The sequence below is a fragment of the Polyodon spathula genome, chromosome 19 (genome assembly GCF_017654505.1).
Source record: "Polyodon spathula isolate WHYD16114869_AA chromosome 19, ASM1765450v1, whole genome shotgun sequence".
Taxonomy (NCBI): domain Eukaryota; kingdom Metazoa; phylum Chordata; class Actinopteri; order Acipenseriformes; family Polyodontidae; genus Polyodon; species Polyodon spathula.
Window position 1 is genome coordinate 10,844,974 of NC_054552.1, and position 19,634 is coordinate 10,864,607.

At 37.2% G+C, this 19,634-nt stretch overlaps 1 protein-coding gene across 1 annotated transcript; it reads right to left on the minus strand.

The window, feature by feature from the left end:
• Positions 1 to 6,013: 6,013 nt before the first annotated feature.
• On the minus strand, positions 6,014 to 19,270 carry LOC121295016 (uncharacterized oxidoreductase YjmC-like). Its single transcript, XM_041219288.1, has 11 exons — positions 19,260 to 19,270; positions 19,006 to 19,154; positions 17,367 to 17,555; positions 17,149 to 17,210; positions 17,008 to 17,061; positions 16,581 to 16,679; positions 15,223 to 15,358; positions 14,777 to 14,895; positions 13,932 to 14,027; positions 13,133 to 13,243; positions 6,014 to 6,394 (listed from the first exon to the last, which is right to left on the minus strand). Exons 1-11 carry the CDS (start codon positions 19,268 to 19,270, stop codon positions 6,332 to 6,334), a joined length of 1,089 nt encoding a protein of 362 aa, XP_041075222.1. The 3' UTR covers positions 6,014 to 6,331.
• Positions 19,271 to 19,634: the final 364 nt, after the last annotated feature.

Below are 19,634 nucleotides of genomic sequence, written 5' to 3' on the forward strand. Positions count from 1 at the left end.
CTTTTATACTGAGGCCAGTGTTCTAACACTGTATTATACACATTTCAGACTTTTAACTGACGTAGGCTTCAGACTGAAATCCCCTTGCTTTGGGTGACCATTTAATTGAAATTGACACGATATACATTTTCATTTAAAAATAGAATTTTTGAATGCAATTCACTTAAGATTATCAGCTTATGTAAGTACATGTATCATATAATGAAATATTAAGTGTTTATATACAAGTTTATACAGTTAAAAGCATAGATAATCATAAAAAACCTGGTTTCAAGCAGGTGTACTCAAACACCTGCTTGAAATATATATACATATATTAAAACAAGACATTTTACCATCGTATATGTAAGCTATTAATACATACCTTCATTAAGGCGAAATAATTAATCGTCGTGACATTTAAAGTAAATCGGTCGATTCCGTGTGTCTCTTCCACTTGCTTCCTGCAGGTGGCCACAGTGTCCGCTCCCCTCATCACTGATGAGAAATGCTCAGGAGCGCTCTGAGCGGCTCAGCAGTAGCGGAACTGAGCAAACAGTTAAATTGAGCCGCTCACTTACTTAACGAGCCCAGTCATGTGACATATACAAGTGCGCTGACTAGTTAAATAGGCAATCCTTGCGGGATTTGGTAACAAGCAATGTGTACGTGTACGTCACCCCAGAAATCACTCAAGCACCAATGAAAAACACTGATCCGTCTAAACGTGTTTTACTGGGCTGATATGTGACCGGAATGTCTATTGAGAAACCGCTGTTTTATTAAAGCACAGAACGTTATCTTGTTATAGAGTAAAAAAAAATCGATTGCTCATGGGCAAGCAGCCAAAAAACACGTTGTCCGACAGATTTTTTTGGTTGGCCTGGAACGTCAGGCTAGCGATTTTGCGAGCCCAGCTCAGGATAAAACTATAATAATGATAAACTTTTTATTAAAGTCAACATAACAATTATCCAAAAGGACTCGCTATAACTTTGTCGCTTTGCACTTTGTGCTCTTTTGTGTTTGCTTCCTTCAATTTTCTTTTGCAAGTTTGCAGGGACGTCAGTAGAGATTAGATGGGGGGGGGGGGGGGGGGGGGGGGGGGGGGCTAAGCCTTTTTTAGGGGGGTCTGGGCATACTCCCCCAGGATTTTTTTTAAAGCCCCCAAAACGTCTTTTCAGCATGTATTTTTAGAGTAACAACGGGTGTAAAATCTATCAAAATAAGGCTATTTTCGGTTGGCTAAAAGTATACCTGTCTCGTAGTTTGTGTTAGACACTGATCTAATATGACTTACTTAAATTCTATCCAAATAAAGAAATTAAAGTCCACTCTGTCCCCATCCATCCATTAGAAAAAAAATCTTTATTTAAGTTTCACCCTTTTGTTAATTGTTGCTCAAAATTAACCCAATAATTCAGACACATGGAACATCTTAAACAGTATAATCCACAATGGGGCAAAACTTAATTCAACTAATGAAGCTAAATAAAAAAAAAAAAAAAAAAAAAAAAAAAAAAAACTTTAAAATAATTAGGAATAAAATCTGATAAAAAAGTAAGCTCCCAAACAAATATTACAACCTATATTACAGAACAGCTCCTCCTGCTTCTCTCTTTTGATGCTTATTTTGTTGGTGGCATATCAAAGTGTACCTCCTATTTTTAAAGGTGGCAAAGAGGTCAATGACACTATTGTGGCTTAGTGGCCCAAGCACTTCATCCTCAATGGACATGGCTGCAAGACTTGAAGCCTTGTCTGACCCATTGTCTTACGCAACCAGGAGTGCAGCCTGAGCGTTGCACTAAAGGACCTTTCACAGGAGCAGCTGCTCACAGGAATTGTGAGGGCAACCTGAATGATTTCCTTCAGAGAAGGAAACATATCATCATCATCCAGGAGGTTATGCACAGCAAGCATATCTTTGGGAGGACATCCAGCCTCTCTTTTCCAGGCAAGAAAGTTTCTGGCCACCAACATCTCTTCTGTTTTAACATCAATACCATAGTGCTTGGCAAACTCAGTTAAGCATGATGTATCTGGGAAGTTTTTTGAGTTGGGGCGGCATGCCTGTATGTCTTTGAGCAGACCTGCATCTACAGTCGAGAATTGCTGGTCAATCTCACAAACCATCCTGTCCAAGCAGGGGAGCAACAACTCTGTTTTCATTGTTTGGGAACATGACAATTCTGTGCCTAAACCCAAGGAGGTCTCCACCACAAAATCTCCCATTTTCCTTTGTTGGCGCTTTCTTGCTGCATCTGCCTCTGGAATATTGTGAATTTCACAGAGTGCTTTGGTTCTGTCATAAAGTTCTGTATCTGTGTGTTTGCCTATCAGTGTGTCACATACAGCTTGTTTGCCAAAACAAGCTTCTGCCAGGTCTACAGTCTCTTTCTGGAGGAACTTGTGTAGTCCCTCAGTTATAGAAAGAAGGGACTGAAACATCAGCAGCAAATACTTTGAGAACTAATGAAGCTTTGCTCTCAGACCAACAGCCATGGGGGATCCAATGGCAGATAGACAATCAAAAATAGCAGTTAAAGTGTCCAGGACTGCATTTATGGACCGCAGCTGGCAGGCCCAGCGAGTGTTTGAGAGCTATACAAGTCAGCTGATGCTATTCCAAGTTTGGACTGAGCTTCTTTGAACTTGTGGTGGTTAACTAGGGATGTACTGAAAAACAAATACACATTCTCCAAGAAACTAAAAAACTCAGCAGCCTCTGGAGTAGCCCTGCAAATATGACACAACACCAAATTAAGCTCATGAGCATAGCAATGTACATAAATTGCCTCCGGATGCAGCACTCTGAAATGTGCTTGCACACCTCCTTTGGACCCACTCATGACAGCTGCACCATCATAGGTCTGTGCAATACACTTTAGGCCTGCTACCTCTCTGATTTGGAGCTGCTGTTGCAACTCATTTGCTATTGATTGGGCGTCAAATGACTTGATTTCTGCTAGTGCTAGTAAACGCTCCTTAACTGTCCCCTCTGTCACATACCTAACACACAGAGCCAACTGTTCAGACTGCCCATCCCTGGCATCATCCACCATAATGGCATACATTACAGACTTTGACAACTCAGAGACAATGGTATCCGTAATCTCTTGAGCACAGCATTCAATCATGTCATTCTGAGATTCTGGAGAGAGATACATCACATTTGATGGAGTATTGTACCTTTGCAGGAAAGGGTCAAACTCCTTCAAAAGCTCCATACATTCAAGAAAGTTCCCTCTATTTGTGCTTTCACTAGATTCATCATTGGCATGGAAAGAGAGTCCCTGTCTTCCTAACATTGAGGTGACTGCAACAATTCTTCTCAGATACTCCCTTCTCTCTGCAATATCACTAGCATGGGCAGATGTTAAAATCTGAGCAATGTTCCCATGATTGCTAGTTGCCTGGTAGCTTTGCCAAGCCACAACACTGTCTCTGTGTGTTCGTGCCATCTCATGTTTACCGAAGATAAACAAAGCTTTTTTCCAATTTTTGCAGCCATTACTGACAAAAGAATCAAATTTAATGTTTTTGCCAAAAACTCTACATGGAAATCAGAAAACTACGTTTTTGTGGACAGAGTACTCCACCCAATTTTATTTTTCAAACCAGCAGTACTGAAATGCCCTTTTCTGTGTACCAAAACTTTCGTGTGGGTAGCTATTCAGCTTCACTTGTCTGGGCCCTGTGTCTTTGTCACCTAAATCGTTTTCATTTCTGGAAGGAGTTACTGCAGTGGCTTGATTACTTTCTTTTTCTGGATCTGTTTGTTGTCCCTCCCTCTCTGGATCTGTTTGTTGTCCCTCCCTCTCTGGATCTGTTCGCTGTTCCTCTCGCTCTGGATCTGTTTCTTGTCCCTCTTTCTCTGGGCATGCTTGCTCTCTCTCACTTATACAGCTCGCATGTTGATCTCTGCCTTGCACAGAAGTCTCTCTTTCTGCATGACCCTTTAAGATATCATGAACATAATTTATTTACGCCTAACAAAAATAAGACATATGCTGTCATATGCTGTACAAATTTAACTGAAAGCTTAAACATCTACTCACTTTTTTTTTTATCACTAACCTTCATCAGACATGCTCCCTCAGCCCTGTCAGCCTCCAGCTTCTTTCCCTCATTCTTGTCTGCTGTGTTTTGACATGTATTGTTATTAAACTCATATTTACAATAACTCAAGGCTTAATAGGTGATTAATCAGTTTAAGTTTTAATTTGTTTGTTTGAACTGGTAAAATCTTCATTTCTCACTGGATTGGCCTTCTGCAGAGCTGCTGGCACTGCCTCTCTTGAAGAATTTCCATATATCCATCTAACATTAGTCATTAGCTAGCCTACAGTTGTGAAATTGAGGATAATACAATGACATTGTGATCAACACTATGTCACCTTTTCTACACATGGCCTACTGAATGAAAGCAATTGAGTATGAAAAGATATGTGCATGATGTTACGTGATCTGTCTCATTAATAGCCTGACACAGATAGCAAAACTACATTAAATACAACGTTAATTAGATATCATCGGCACATAACTTATATCGAATTTTGAAGACACCGTTAACGTTACCGTTAGCTAGCTCGCAACGTCTGATACACCGTAACTTACAGGCAGCCTCACATAAAAACGTATTGGTTAACAAAGCTTTGATTATGATCAAAGTCTATAGTAGTGAATACTCTCTCCTGTTCTAACTTACCACAAATTCACATCGTAGCCTATCTGCATGAATCCGTCCTGTCAGAGCCTTTTCCTGTCTGTTTACTGTTAGCTAGCAGTCTCAAGCCACAGAAGTAGCTGACGTTAACCAAAATGTTAGCTACAAGTAGGCCTAACAGTCACTAACGCGTGCAGCAGCCTCTGCAGCAGCAGCCTCCCCCAGTAAGAAGTTTAAGATGCGATGGAATGGTTGACAAAAACAAGAAATCACAGAGAAAATATATTGACTGATATATTGACAGAAATTCACAGAAACTCCCATTTGCAGTTAATAATTACATTTCTTTGTTTCTTTGGTTCAACCAAAACCAGAAATCACTTGAGAAGATGTACTGGTCATTGTCTAAACCCGTATTTACCTATTGAGACGAATATTGACAGGGTTTATCAAATCCTCTGCAATGAAAGGTTAATTGGGGTAATCATATTAACTGACTATCATTTTAGTACAAGTGTGTTACTTTTTTGTTTGGTATCTCCCAGTAACTCAAAAGCACAATCTCATGTAAACAACAATGTGTACAAGTTAATAAATAATGGGGAATAGATTGCTTTGTGAGGATATGCAAATTCTGCAATTCAATTTTTTCTGTATTATTGGTCAGACTGGCTGTATTAATGACATTTACCACTTCTGAATGTTTGATACAAGATGTATTCATTAAACCCACTAACACTGAATGCAGAAATATTAGCTGTTATGTTTAAAAAAAAAAAAAAAAAAAAATTAAATTAAATTCTCAATTTCATCAGTTATCTAATCATTAAGAATCTGTAATATAAAGATTCAAATATTATAAGTATTTAAGTCTTTATCCAAACAAACCAGATCTCCAGTCACTCTAAAAACTCAGCACTGCTGAAATCTGTTCCTGTTTTGTGCCTCGTGTGGTCACTAAACCTACCCTGAGAATTATTTCCAAGCATTCTCTCTGAGACCTGAATGAACCAGCATGTAGAGGGAGGGGAGGGCAATCATTGCAACATGCCTTATAAGGATTGGTGTTCAGAGCAGGGCTTGTGGCAGTCAAAATGTAGCTAAAAACAATTGTAGCCAACGAAATAATTCTGTAAATCTGTTGTGCATTTCCATTTGTTCTTTAGGAAAGTTTTGCCAAGTCTGGGAGAATGGGACCTAATAGTGCTTGATTGGTTTAAGAACTTGGAATTCACTGGCGTACTGAACAACAATCTATCACAGGGCAATAATACTGAAATACGTGGGCGGACAGTAGCTATCAATGTAGGTACACAGAAAGTCAATTTTATTAAAAAAAAACACATTTATTATTCAACATTTTATTATACTATTTATTTTATTCAAATGTTTAACCAGAATAAGAACTGAACAGAAATTGATATACATTTAACAGTTCATATTTAAAAGTTATAAAAATGCATTACCACCAAACCAATTCTGTATCAAAACTACCTGAAGTACTTTAACAGGAAAACTAAAACTGTTTGACCCAAGCAAAGTTTTAATAAAAATGCCTACATCAAAATTGTAATGTGCCTCCAAAAACACAGTTCTAATCAGCATAAACAATTATTGTTTTTGTATGGGCATACTGAGACAAAATAAAAGAATAAAACTAATCAAGTAATCAGAATAGCTCTATCAAGCCAGGGGTCGGTCCACTGGAAGTTCAGGAGTTACACCCAGGGTCTTTGCAACCTGATTCTGAAAAACAAAAATAATGTACAAATAAAAATAGCTTTCAAATTATCAATCAATCAATCACATTTATTTTGTATAGAGCCTTTCATGCCAAGGCATCCCAAAGCAGTTCACACTACAAATAAATATACTATACAATAATATAATATAATATAATATAATATAATATAATAATATAATATAATATAATATACAAGAAAATATCAAAAAACATCCAAACGAATGGGGGAAAAAAATAAAGTAAATATTAATAAAATTCTAAAATAGGCCATCCCAATCTACTAAAAGGTCTCAGCATAAAGATGTGTTTTAAGTTTTGATTTAAATGCATTTATTGAGTCAGCTTTACATATTTCAATTGGAAGATTGTTCCATAATACAGGTGCATAATGACTAAAGGCTCTTCCAATACTAGAGATACATTTTATCATTGTAGTCACCAGAAGCCCAGTATTAGCAGATTTCAACTGTAGTCCAGCATATCATTAATGTAATCAGGGCCATTTCCAGAGACAGCCTTAAATGACATGAGTAACATTTTAAAAATAACACTGTACTTCACTGGAAGCCAATGCAAGTGGGCAAGAACTGGTGTAATTTGTTCAAATCTTTTTGTACCTGTCAGAATTCATACAGCTGTATTCTAAACCTGCTGTAAGTGATTGATAAGTTTACAAGGTAGACCAGCCAATAGGGTGTTACAGTAGTCCAGACGGGATTAAACAAACGCATTAATTAAAATTTCAAAATCAGATTCTGCAAGATGCAAACAGACTTGAGATATATTCTGCAAATAATAATAAGCAGATTTCACTACAGTTGAAATTTGATGCTAAAAACTAGGAGTAGAATCAAATACGACTCCAAGGCCCAGATATTTGAATTGATGTGCAATCCCCTTGCTAAATCTGTTCCTCGCAAAAATATGTGCTTTTGCACAAAAATTGGTATTTTCCAACATGGCACAAAAATGTTGCGCAAAGTTGTAAAATAGCAGTGTGTTTTTTGCTCAATTCGCAAATGTGTTTGTGCCTCGCAAAACCACTTGCGCATTCAATACCAATATAGCATAAATGCACAAGAGCTACATGTGAATGTGCAGAATTGGAATACTACATGACAATGTAATGTAATGGAAACATTCTGCGCATTGCAAGCCTGTCACACTTATTGCAAAACTTTGCCATTTTTATTCAAATTTTTGCCTTCAGAGCAATTCAAACAATTTTGTGCTTAAACATATAAAATTTGCGTACATGCATAAATTTGAATCTAATGTTTATTATTATCACAGGTATTAGCATGGCTAATAAGCTAAATGTTTAAAGGGCCTTGTGACAAGGTAGCTGAGTGGATACAGGTGCAGAGGTGATGCAGTGCAGGAATGAAACAGACTGTAATCTGGTTTGGAAAAGGCATTTATATTATTTTTATACAGGTCTGGTGACCAAATAATAAACCCTGGCAATACACAACAATGGGTAGTGCATGGAGGAAAACAGTAAAGGGTTGCAGTCCAACAATAAACACAAATTATCCTTCCCGCAATAATACTGGACACGTTCACCAGTCTGGGTACGTGCAGTAGTGCCCGTGGTGGCTGATAACAGTTTATTTTGTGACTGGTGCAGTACTGTTCTGGCTCTGTGCTGGCCCACGGCGACAGCTCAGGATACATGTTAGCCATCTGGTGGTTCTCAAACAAGACAAATACTAACAACACGAAAACAAACAAAACACTCACGATTTAATACACGTTTCACTGGGGCTCACAGTTTTAGTTTTAGAATACAAAACCAAGAGAAGGAACAGATTACGATTCTCCGTCCCCTTTTATACCATCACACGACCCCTTGAAAAGCGAGTGCAGCTGTCTCTAAAATCTGCGGCTGCTACGTAAATACATACAAACATTAACAAAAACAACAATAATTAATAATATTAATAATCCAACTGGAATCACCTGTTTTTATATATATATTATATATATATATATATATATTATATATATATATATATATATATATATATATATATATATATATATATATATATAACTTGCTTGACAAACCTGGGGGGCAATTAATTCAACTTAAATAAAACGGGCTGAACTGGCAGTGGAATAAGAAAGGAGCACCTTTCAGGCTGCCAAAGGTCATTGGTTGTGGGATTTTATTTAATGCTGTTTTTGAGCCAATTAAAAGAAATTCAGTTTTATTTGCATTTAACTGCAAAACATTTTTTGACATCCAATCCCCCATTTTGTCAAGGCATATTGATAGTCTGGGGCAGTATTCACAAAGCTGACTTAAGTCTAAGACTGGTCATAAATATATAATATTTTTTTTTTTTTTTTTTTTTTTTTTTTTACTTAAGTAATCAATGAGAGCCTAACCACTGTAAAATAATTCAACAGGTCAGTTTAAAATTATAACGATATATTTAATAGAAAATTAAGAAATTCTATAATAAACTATATACATTTCACATTATTTATATTTACATAAGTCCCAGTGAAAAAGCTAAATTATCAATCCCAGTGAAAAAGCTAAATTATCAATAAGGTGCTTTTAGGAGACCTAACACTAACAGTGAGACTGATCACTCTCTATTGCTTTTGCCATTGCCTGACATGAAGTTTTTGCATGCAGCAGAAGAAAAAGGTGCTTTTCTTTTTAACCAGCACTCTATTCCTTTTTCTTAACTCTTTACTCAGCCCTATTTCCACCTGTTTTTTAGTGTTTTCATTTATGCTTGTTTAACTACTGGTTAGTTTGTACTGCATGCATATAACATACCAAATGAACGGCCACAAAATCTCCTTTCATATTATCATATTATCATATCGTCTTTAAAAAAAAAAAAAAAAAAACTGTTTACTTACTGCAGTGTACTGAATTTCTATAATGCTTAAAGACAGTGGCTGAGAATCATGTATGAGAGAATAAAGTCTCGCGGCACTTAAAATATCCAGCACTACTTTTATTTATTTATTTATTTTAACCAGAACTGCTGAGAATGCGGCTCACAGTGCTTTCATCACTGACATCCACTTCCTTAGAGATTATTGAGGCGTTTCAGGCATTCTAAATTGGGTAAAAAATACAGTAGCTTGGTGTCTTAAAATATCTCTGCTGGATTTTCCCACACAAAGTTGCAGATATGCGGGAGCAACTTGGAAAATGAACGATTCCAGTGATCCCGCGCTGAAATTCAAGCCCTGGTTGTTTCTGAAAATAATATCTGAAAAGAGATTATTAGCATATAGATATGCAGACAACTGAGCAACAACAATCATGTCCAAGATTTTTGTAAGAAAAGGTAAATTAGAAATTAGTTATAATAGAAGAAGTATAATTAGACCTGGCAGAATTTAGGGCTAATCTCTAATCAAGAAGGTGTTTTTTCCACATTTCTTTGTGAACAACAAGATCCACTCCAGTTTTCTATCACTTGTTTTTAGATCCCTAAGTTCATCATTGAACCAAGGAGTAAAACATCTTATTTTAATAATTCGAGTTTTAGGACGGGCAATATGGTTAATTGTGTTTGTCAAGGTCAAATTGTAAAGTGCCATGCATCATCAACATTACTCGGTACTACATTTACTAATGGTGAAGAGGCAAGACAATCATTAAAGACCAATGGGTCTAAAAATCTCTGTGCACAGGAAGTAATTTCCTTAGTTTGTTTAAGTTGGTCGAAAAAGGAAAATTCCTTTTTGCAATAATTAGGAAATTATCAGATATAGTTAGATCTTGTAGCACAAGATCAGAAAGTTCTCTACCTTTACAGATACAAAGATCTAAGATATGTCCATGAACATGTGTGGGGGACTGAATCACTTGGGAAAGCTCAAAATAATCAAGAATAGATTTAAATTCTACAGCCATAGTGGAAGGAGAGTCGAAATGTATATTGAAATCACCACACATGAGCACAGAAAAAGCAGTAGCTAATACAATTATGGGTATTTGGGATATGGAAATTTTAGCATTACAAGAATCAATCAAATCAAGTCAATCGCCAAAAGGCTTCTACATTCATAGCGTTTTAAAAGGCAGCACAACAACTGCAGACATGTTTTGCCCTGTTTGGGGCTCATGAGAGTTTTCATGCAATTTGGTCGGCTCTTGTAATGCTAAAATTTGCAAACCCTGATTACCCAGAAGTGTGTGTGTGTGTCATATATATATATATATATATATATATATATATATATATATATATATGTTAATATGTACTGACTGCATTCATGGAAATTGTATTGAAGTAACAGAGGTTGAGGACAGAGGGTAAGAAAATAGCTACTAATTTGCTACTTACATTTTAAAGTGAAAGCAATTCACAAAATACATTTTCCCTAACATGCACATCCATTCACTATATAGGACTAAATATTTAGGTGTATATATAGGCACTTTAAAAAAATAGATATCTATGTCTATCTATCTATATACAGACTCCCCTCTTGCCCTCTCCGGTCCTCCTCTTCTGGCCGACTGATCATGCCTTCTCTCCACTCTCCATCCTCTAGTGCCCACTCCCTTCTCTTCCCTAGCCCATCTGTAGTGGAACCAGTACTGCTTCGTCTATCACCGCCTTCTGTCACCTCCTCAAGATCCCCCGTTTAAATCTCTTGCTCTACCCCTCCTACTATGCATTGGACTTACCTGACCTGAGCACCACATGCATTATCCTTGTACTATGTCTTTGTAGATGTAGCTGGTTGAATCGTAGTTCATATTGTATTTTAGTAGTGTTGTTGCACTCATTGTAAACTGCACTGTATTTATTAAGCTTGCATTGTAACCCTTTATTGCCCTGTAACATCAGTGGGTTGTCTTTGATAAAGACGTCTGCCAAACAAATAAATAACATACGGTCGCAGACAAAAGTATTGGCACCCTACACTTAATATAAGATAATTCAAGAACATGTTAAATACAAGCTTTGTAATTAAGATGATAAAGACCAAAATGCACAATTTCTTGCAGTTTAACAATCTTTATAAAACAACAAAAGCAATTTCAAATATTTGTTCATGACAAAAGTATTGGCACCCTGTGACAGAGATCGAATGACGCTTGGTGTTAGCTCTCCTTCCCGACCTGTGAGGGCACTAGAAAGAAGGAACAGAGCAACCTTAAGCAAATGGCAAGACAATTTATTCCGTAGGGTAGGCGGAAGTCAGCCATTTAGGAAGGGGACAGAGGTACGGCACCCAAGCTCACTGATCCAGACTGTAGACGACGTGGCATCGGAGGATTGGAGGAGTGGATGCGCTCGTTAACCTAGGGGTCATGGGCGAGGGTATAAATAGGGGGGCATAGGTTCAGTGATCTGTTCCTTTGCAGATAGTTAGCAAACAAACCTAGAAAGAGCCCGTAAATTGTGAAATAGAAACCGTGAGTGTTGTGTGTATTCGTCTGTCTTGTAACACTGTTGTTTTGTGTTGTTTGTCTTTAAAGAATACTCACACGATCCAGAGCTGTAGTCGCAGGCCAGCATTAACCCGGACATCAACACTCACTTTTCACTTTGGAACTGTCTTTGCACCATGAGCACTTAATTCACGCACTGTAGGAACTGTGTGTTTGTGTTTTGTGTGGTTGAGGAAAGACGGGACTTTTTGGTTGTTTATTGTTTGCAGGTTTTGCCATATGGTTCTTGACATTATAATCATTAATAAACATCCTTGCACCTGTAAATCATTCGTCTGTGTGATTAATCCGCTCAGTACTACACTCACTTTGCCACACACCCTTACATTAAAATGATCTGAAAATGTAATAGAACTAATAAAAAAAAAAAAGATAATTGATTGAAAACCATTACATAGTAACTAAGCTGCATTATAAAGTCAATAGCCAGCAAAATAGGTTAGTATTTCAAACTTCTGTTGAAGAACAGTGTTTTGGCAGACAGTTTAATTTTCCACAGGAGAATGACCCAAAGCATACGACCAAGTCAACTTGAATTCTTGAAAAAACGAAGACAAATGTTCTGGAATGGCCTTCGCAATCACCAGATTTCAATCTAATAGAAATGTTTTGGACTGATACGTAAATAAGCATTGGGTATCCGATCTGTTTGAGCTGAAGGAAATATGTAAGACAGAATGGCCCAGATTTCACCAACAAGTAGCATACAGTACTGGTTAAGAATTATCATAAATGCCTGAGAACTATAATAAAAGCAGAAGGAGGGGTGCCAATACTTATGTCATGAATGAATACTTTAAATGAAATGTGTGTTTTTTAAAAAATTATTTGTTAAATTACTAGAAATTATGTATTTTGCTTTTTGTTATTAAAAAGTGGTTAACTAAATGGTTTACTGTATTGTTCAATTGTCATTTTTTGTATTATTATTGATATTACAATTAATATTATTTATTGTTATTTTGTCATTTTTACTAGTTCTTGATACTGCATACTTCTTTTTGTTTCAACTGACATGTAAAGCGTTTTGAGATACTGTGGTATGAAAAGCACTATATAAATACATTGATTAATACTTGGTTAAAGAAAATTGTTTGCAAGATATGCTTTCAGTTTGTCTTGCACTTCCTTGGTCGTTCCACCTGGAGAGTGAAATTGTCCTCCGTTCAGGGCCTTCCTGTCAATAACCAACCAGACAGACAGGCTTTGTAGCCAGTAAGATTCTTTGACCTGTAAGGCATTATGAACTGAATTTGTTAGACTGACAAGCTGCTTTGGGATTAACAGTTGCACCTACCATGTGGTTGATGACACTGATATGATAAGGCAGCCCTCCCAGTTCCTCGCATCTCTTTATGTTTTTTCTCTCTGGGTCTCCTGGCACCATCATTGGGATCCCAGGTTCAGCCTGCCATTTAAATAGTCACACCATGAGCTCCACTCACTATTTCCAACACATTAGATGTTATGTTTGTAACTGGTTGCAATGAGCCCATTTAAAGGGTTTATACATATTTATTGAATGTATGCACAGTTTACATTCTGTGTCGCTACCATCTTGTATAAAGTGTGATCATACTACTTTTTAAAAGCCAGTGGAAAGATCGTCGGCAATAAGGAAAGATTGCAGCAGTTTGAATGATAAACGAAAAGTGTTCAGTATTTTACTAAACCGAAATAGTCCTAATAAACTAATGTTTAATCTTTTCACATTGTAAGACAATGTAATTGAATACTGTTTGTGGAAATCTATGCCAGTGTTTATAGAAAAATAAAGAGATGACAAAATAAATCAGTTTTACTTTTTCCATGTATAGAATACTTTAAATGAAAACTCATTTATGGAAAGTTGATTATGTTGTTTTAAATGTTTTTTTTATTTTTTTGACAAATACATTTGCATTTATAATTTTAGTACAATTATAGAAACAGTTAGACTACACACACACACACACACACACACACACACACACACACACACACACACACACACACACACACAGTGGAATATAAAAAGTTAAAAGTAAATACCATGTTTCACGTGTACAAGAGACCTAATTACTTGCAATAAGTGACTTGTAGAATGGGTTACTTACAGGTTCCAAAACTCTGTGCAAAGTGAGCAGATCAGACATTCTGTCCTTGAATCCAGCAGCAAAGTTTTCAGGGTTTATTGCAACAAAGCACTGGCCCTGAAAACAAAAGCCATAGACTTATTTATAGCCATAGCCGTAATATATATTTACGTATTATGCAGATATATCCAAGCTTACCAAACTTACAGAAAAATGTAACAAATGTCCAGGATTTGATCATTTAATATTTGCTCCATTGGAATAAGAAAAACAAAACAAAACAGTATGCTAGTAATGTATATCGCTGTCAAGATTGCGAATGCAAAACTATATGATGAAAAGATCACCATCACCACATGTAAAATTGATACGAGACAAAGACAGACTGACAGGAATCTTTGTGTTTTCAGCCATTTTAATAGTTGTGAAGAAAGACTTAAGTCTCAGCACATTTGTAAAACTGGATATTGTGTAGAACTTGGAAGTGTGACACATACAGTACACAAAGCTGCCTTCAATATATCCCTGTCTACAGTGGTGAAAATTCCTCCCCTTCCTTCTAAAACAGGTTGGCAAAATTAGGTCCTTGCAAAGAGATGTGTCTACTTCAGTTCCACTAAAAAATAATCACACATGTTGGGACCCCACAGAACTGCCAGGGTGTAGCAGTTATAAGCTTGGGCAAAACAAACGGATCAAGTGGAACAACCAAGCTCAAAAAAATAACTGACCACAGTGCTTGAAATACACAGCAGGGGGCAGTAGTGGTAATGAAGACTGTTGTAAGCTCAGTTTCAAACAGCACAGTATTCATTTAACGCACAGGTCCCTGCTAACTCATTATAATGGTGGATCTCACTCCATACCAGATTTGCTACACTGTCTGTAACCTTCCATGTACGGATGTGTTTGCTGTATTGGGCACCAGCCAGTATGCCACAGAAAACCTCGACCATCATCCCCAGACCGAAGCCCTTGTAACCACCTTGCAAGTAGACAAAAAAGAAATGATAAAACAAGGTCACGTTTCTATTGAACATACCCAAGTTATAGCTAAAAACAGGACAAATACTGAGCCCCAAACAGCTCAATTCACACCTATGAAGTTAATCTGTGCAATGTGTCTTTCTACAGTTTAGCTATTTCCATTTACACATCCAGAATCAGTTTTAGTAAAGCATTATTAAATGTGTGTTTTATTTTATTCATCTTTAATATTGTCCAAATGGGTTAATTAAAGTTAGGTACTTGGTACAGTTACTCTCTCTGGTTTGGTGCAACCACTGTTCATGTTTCAGATCTCTGGACTCACCTGTAGCCTCACAGCCCCCGATAGGCACCAGCCCCCCTCCACTCAGCACCTTCCCAGGGTCAGTACTCGGCTTGCCGTGGGAGTCGCAGCCCCAGCCCTCGGGGATGGTATCGCTCCTCCGGTGATGCAGTTCAATCTACAGTCAAATGACAGTGAATAGTGAAAAACATAGTGAATATAGTTATCAGGCGGAAGATTAATCTCCTTCCTGGTAAAGGTCAATTTCCAAGTGTAACAGGGCAGAGGCTGGGAGCCAACCAGTGACTATGCACACCACAAGTAAGCATCTGTGCAGAAGTGCCAGGCCGGTCTGCCTTATAGATAATAGACTTTATAATTTTATAATCTGTAACTGCAGTTTATCACACAACACTGTCTGTTACACATGGTAGGTTCAAAACAGCCTAACCCTACAATATTGATAATTATTATCCAAGGTGACTTACAGGCCTTACAGGGCAGTACAGGGTTACAATGCAAAACTGGTATATAAATACAGTATAGTTTACAGTAAGTCAATTAATACAACTTAAATACAATATGAAATAGGATGCAACAAATTAGGATTACAACAAATTATATCAACGATGGCATATTAGTAGTGCAATAGTGCAAGGATAGTGAATCAGCTGAGGATCCAGTAATGTGGTGCATAGATCTAGTAAATACAGTACATAGTAGGAGAGATAGATCAAGAGATCAAAAGTGCAGTCTAAACAGGTGGGTCTTGCTAATAGGAGGTAAGAAAATTGATTATTAAAGCCTTGGTTTTGTGCTTTTTGCAGAAAAAGAGAAACCAACTTTTATTGAAGAAAAAGTGAAAAATCAGTATTTAACAGTATTTAATACTTTTCTGTTGATTCACAGATTGCATCTATTACTCAAACACTCAACACATTTATCAAGGACTTTGCTCATCAGCACATGTCCTGTAATTATATGGAGGAGAGTTCAAGCTATTGTGTCATCTCTCCACATTACAATTATTTTTATTGCATAGGTTATATTACCAGTTCTGCCTTTTGAGATGCAGTTGGTGTACAGAACGAAACAAAACTCAACAATAACCTTAGGTTACAGGGATGGAAATAAGAATCCCATTGCATAGCCATTCGATTCATTCCTGGTTTTACTACAGGTTTAATAAGGTACACCTGAACTTGTTATCTACACACTGTCTAATCAACCATGTATTAAGACCTGGATTGGGTGAAACTGTCATGCAATAGGAATCTTCTTTCCAGTCCTGGGTGAGGTTGCCAACTTCAGTGAACAAGATCTATATAAAAATGTGCAAGTATTTCATGTGTATGCTTAAAGACAATCAGTTTTTGACAAAGCCTGTATTTTCACAGTACCTTCCCCAATGACACTGCAGAAGTTGCCATGTCGAGTACAAAGCTGTCACCATCGGTAGCAGGTGCCGCCACACTGATTGGATTGGTCCCCAAAGTGCACTGAACAAAAGTAATAATATGTATCAATACATGTATCAAATCAATACAATTAAATTGTATATGTATTTCAATGTTTAGGATTTGGAAGATTTTTTTTGTACAGTCTTGCATTTGTACATTTAAAATGTCAAGATCACAAGATAAATTCTCTCAGTACCTTGACATGTGATCTCAAGATAATTTGAAATTTTTTGAGATCCTGTGCAAATTTAGCTTGTGATCTTGACATAATGAGCCACTGTATATCAGACCAGTGAACAGGACAATTCGAAGTCTCTTATCCGCTTACAGCCTCAAACACACACAGTAGTATAAAAGAGCTGCTTACATCTCTTGCTCTGGTAGGAACCACCAATGGCGATGTGTTGGTGTAACTCATACCCTAAACAACAAACAAAAGCAGAATTAAACTGATGCATTAGGATGAAGTGAAATGTTGTAGTTAATCTGAATAAATGTGGCAGCTCACAATCATGTCTTGTTTTAGAGCTTGCATGGCGTAATATCCAGCAATCCCATAGTGGTTTGAGCCTGGAAAAAGAAAAAAAATCACACATCAAATCCACAGCAATCCACACTAATTGAAAAGATATCACAAACTAAACTTATATTAGAATAGAACTGATCGTGTTTGGGATATCTCAAGAACTCAAACTCTTGTTTTAGTTCGCTGTGGATGATACTTACCCTTGGCTACCACCCAGCCTATACCAACATCTTTTGCCTTTTTAATCGCCAGATCCATGCAGAAATTCCCAACCACTGGCCCCAGAACATTTTCACCATTCACCAGCGCTGTGGCCACCGACTCTTTTTCAATAACGGGCTCCCCATCTTTTGAACAGATTCCTGTCTGGATATCTTTTACATACATATCTGAGGAAATGAAAGTACAACAAAAGAGCTTTACTGTTTACATGCCATTAATTTCCAAATCCTGTTATACTGTGTTAAAGGACACCATAAAGATAAACAGACATGTCATAAAGGGTCACCAAGACTGGTTTAGACAAAGCAACATATAAATGACTTATTAAAATTTAGGACCTTAAAAAGAAATACCAGAACGCATATCATATATTATCTGTAACAGCTTCAAGGCACATATAGCCCAGAATACTGTTCTATGCGCTACAGATTACCTACATCAGGGTAGGTGCTGACACAATGAAGGTGTGTCTTAAGCATTATTTGCATGGGACTAAAAACCAGGTGTCCTCAGTTGGTTAAAAGCGGAGGATGTCTAGTAACCTCCCAGGCGTGGATTAGTTTTCATCATGAAAAGTCAGTAAATTGAATGAAATGTGATGTTGTTGCCAGAGAGGGCGCTTTTGTGCGTGGTTTGTAATCAATGAACCGGATGTAAATAAAAAAATTGTTGTACTTTCTTTCCCAAAGGTGAGAATAACCATTTTGTCCCACATTAATAAAACAACTCAAATAGATAGATATCAGTAATAGTATAATATATCATGTTTTTAATTAAACACTGTCAGCTATTTTTACATTTGACATAAACAGACCTTGCATAGAAAAATAATTTTGTTACCATAGTTTCTCATTAGCGGCAGTAACGGAGATGTACAGTCCCCCACTCCTTTTAATTAACTGCCAACTTACAGTGAATACTGGCCATACCCAAAATACAGCAAGAAAATATATAGCTATAGATAGATATAAATATAGATATAGATAGATACACTGCCCTACTATTGGGGGTCTGTCATAATAGTTGCACATACAGCAATCTACCCTTTACTATGGTAACAGCTGAGCCTTTACATCTATGACTGCAAGTATTTATTTAAAGTATTTTTTTATTGTGTTTTATATTTGCATTTCGTTTTATATGTTGCATTTCATTTTATTTTGTCCTATTCTGTAATTGCAGAATGTGAATATCCCGGAAATGCTGTACCAAGTCTAACATAACACTAACGTGGTCTATTTACACTGGTGCATTTACAGAAGGTCCTGATGTCCTGTAAAAAACAACAAAACAAACAAACAAAAAAAAAACAAGGAAAATAAATGGATGGTTCACCCAGGGCTAAATTTCACCATGTTGGTAAAAACCACTAGTTATGTGGTGATTTTTTGTCCTGTACAAATTGGGCTTTAGGCCATCCTTGTACAGACGGTAGAAATTTAGAGTCTTCTTAAATTTGAACCTTACAAGGAAATGGACCTCTTGGCTTATATCTCCTAAATGCTTACTTTACAGTTGCAAACCACACATGTCTTACAAATGGACCCACATCTCAAATCATGTTAGCCATTCACAAAGTGATTTCCACAGATAGAAAAACAGCGATTTTGTACAGACCCATTCGGTTTAGTCCATGGCTGTAATGACCTCTGCAGTCCCCTTCTACCAGAACGTCTGCCAGGGATTTGGCATGTGAAGGCTTGGCTCCTGCGGCAACCATGCACTTCTCAATGAAGCTCTGAACTTCAAACTGGAGAACAAGGCACCTGAAAGGTAGAAACAGGCTAGATTTTATTCAAATTAGTCGTTCGACTTTATCTAGCGTCTGCATGCCTTAACAGTAACTGCTTCAGGCAAAACACAGCACTTGCCATGTGCTCATTGCGCAGCAGGGTTTACTTGTCAGAACTCCGAGTCCTAAGACAATTTCTGATCTTTCTGCCTTGTCCAATCTCCCATAAGATACAGTTCTGTAATAATCTGATAATTACACATTAATTTGTCTCCCGGGACGAATAGCGTGAGTGTTCCACGTTGTAATTGTTCTCCATAGACCAACACAACCCGCTGAGCAAAGCTTCAACTTAGGCACACCACATAAACAGTGTGTGTGGGAATGTAAGGTTGGCAGGGATGGGGTTAATTTTGCCCCTGCCAGCAGTCACAGTTGCGGCCATTCTCCAGTTAGGTAACTGAGTGCTAATTGAAGACTGGCCATCTTTATAAAAGGGGGAGATATCCTTTAT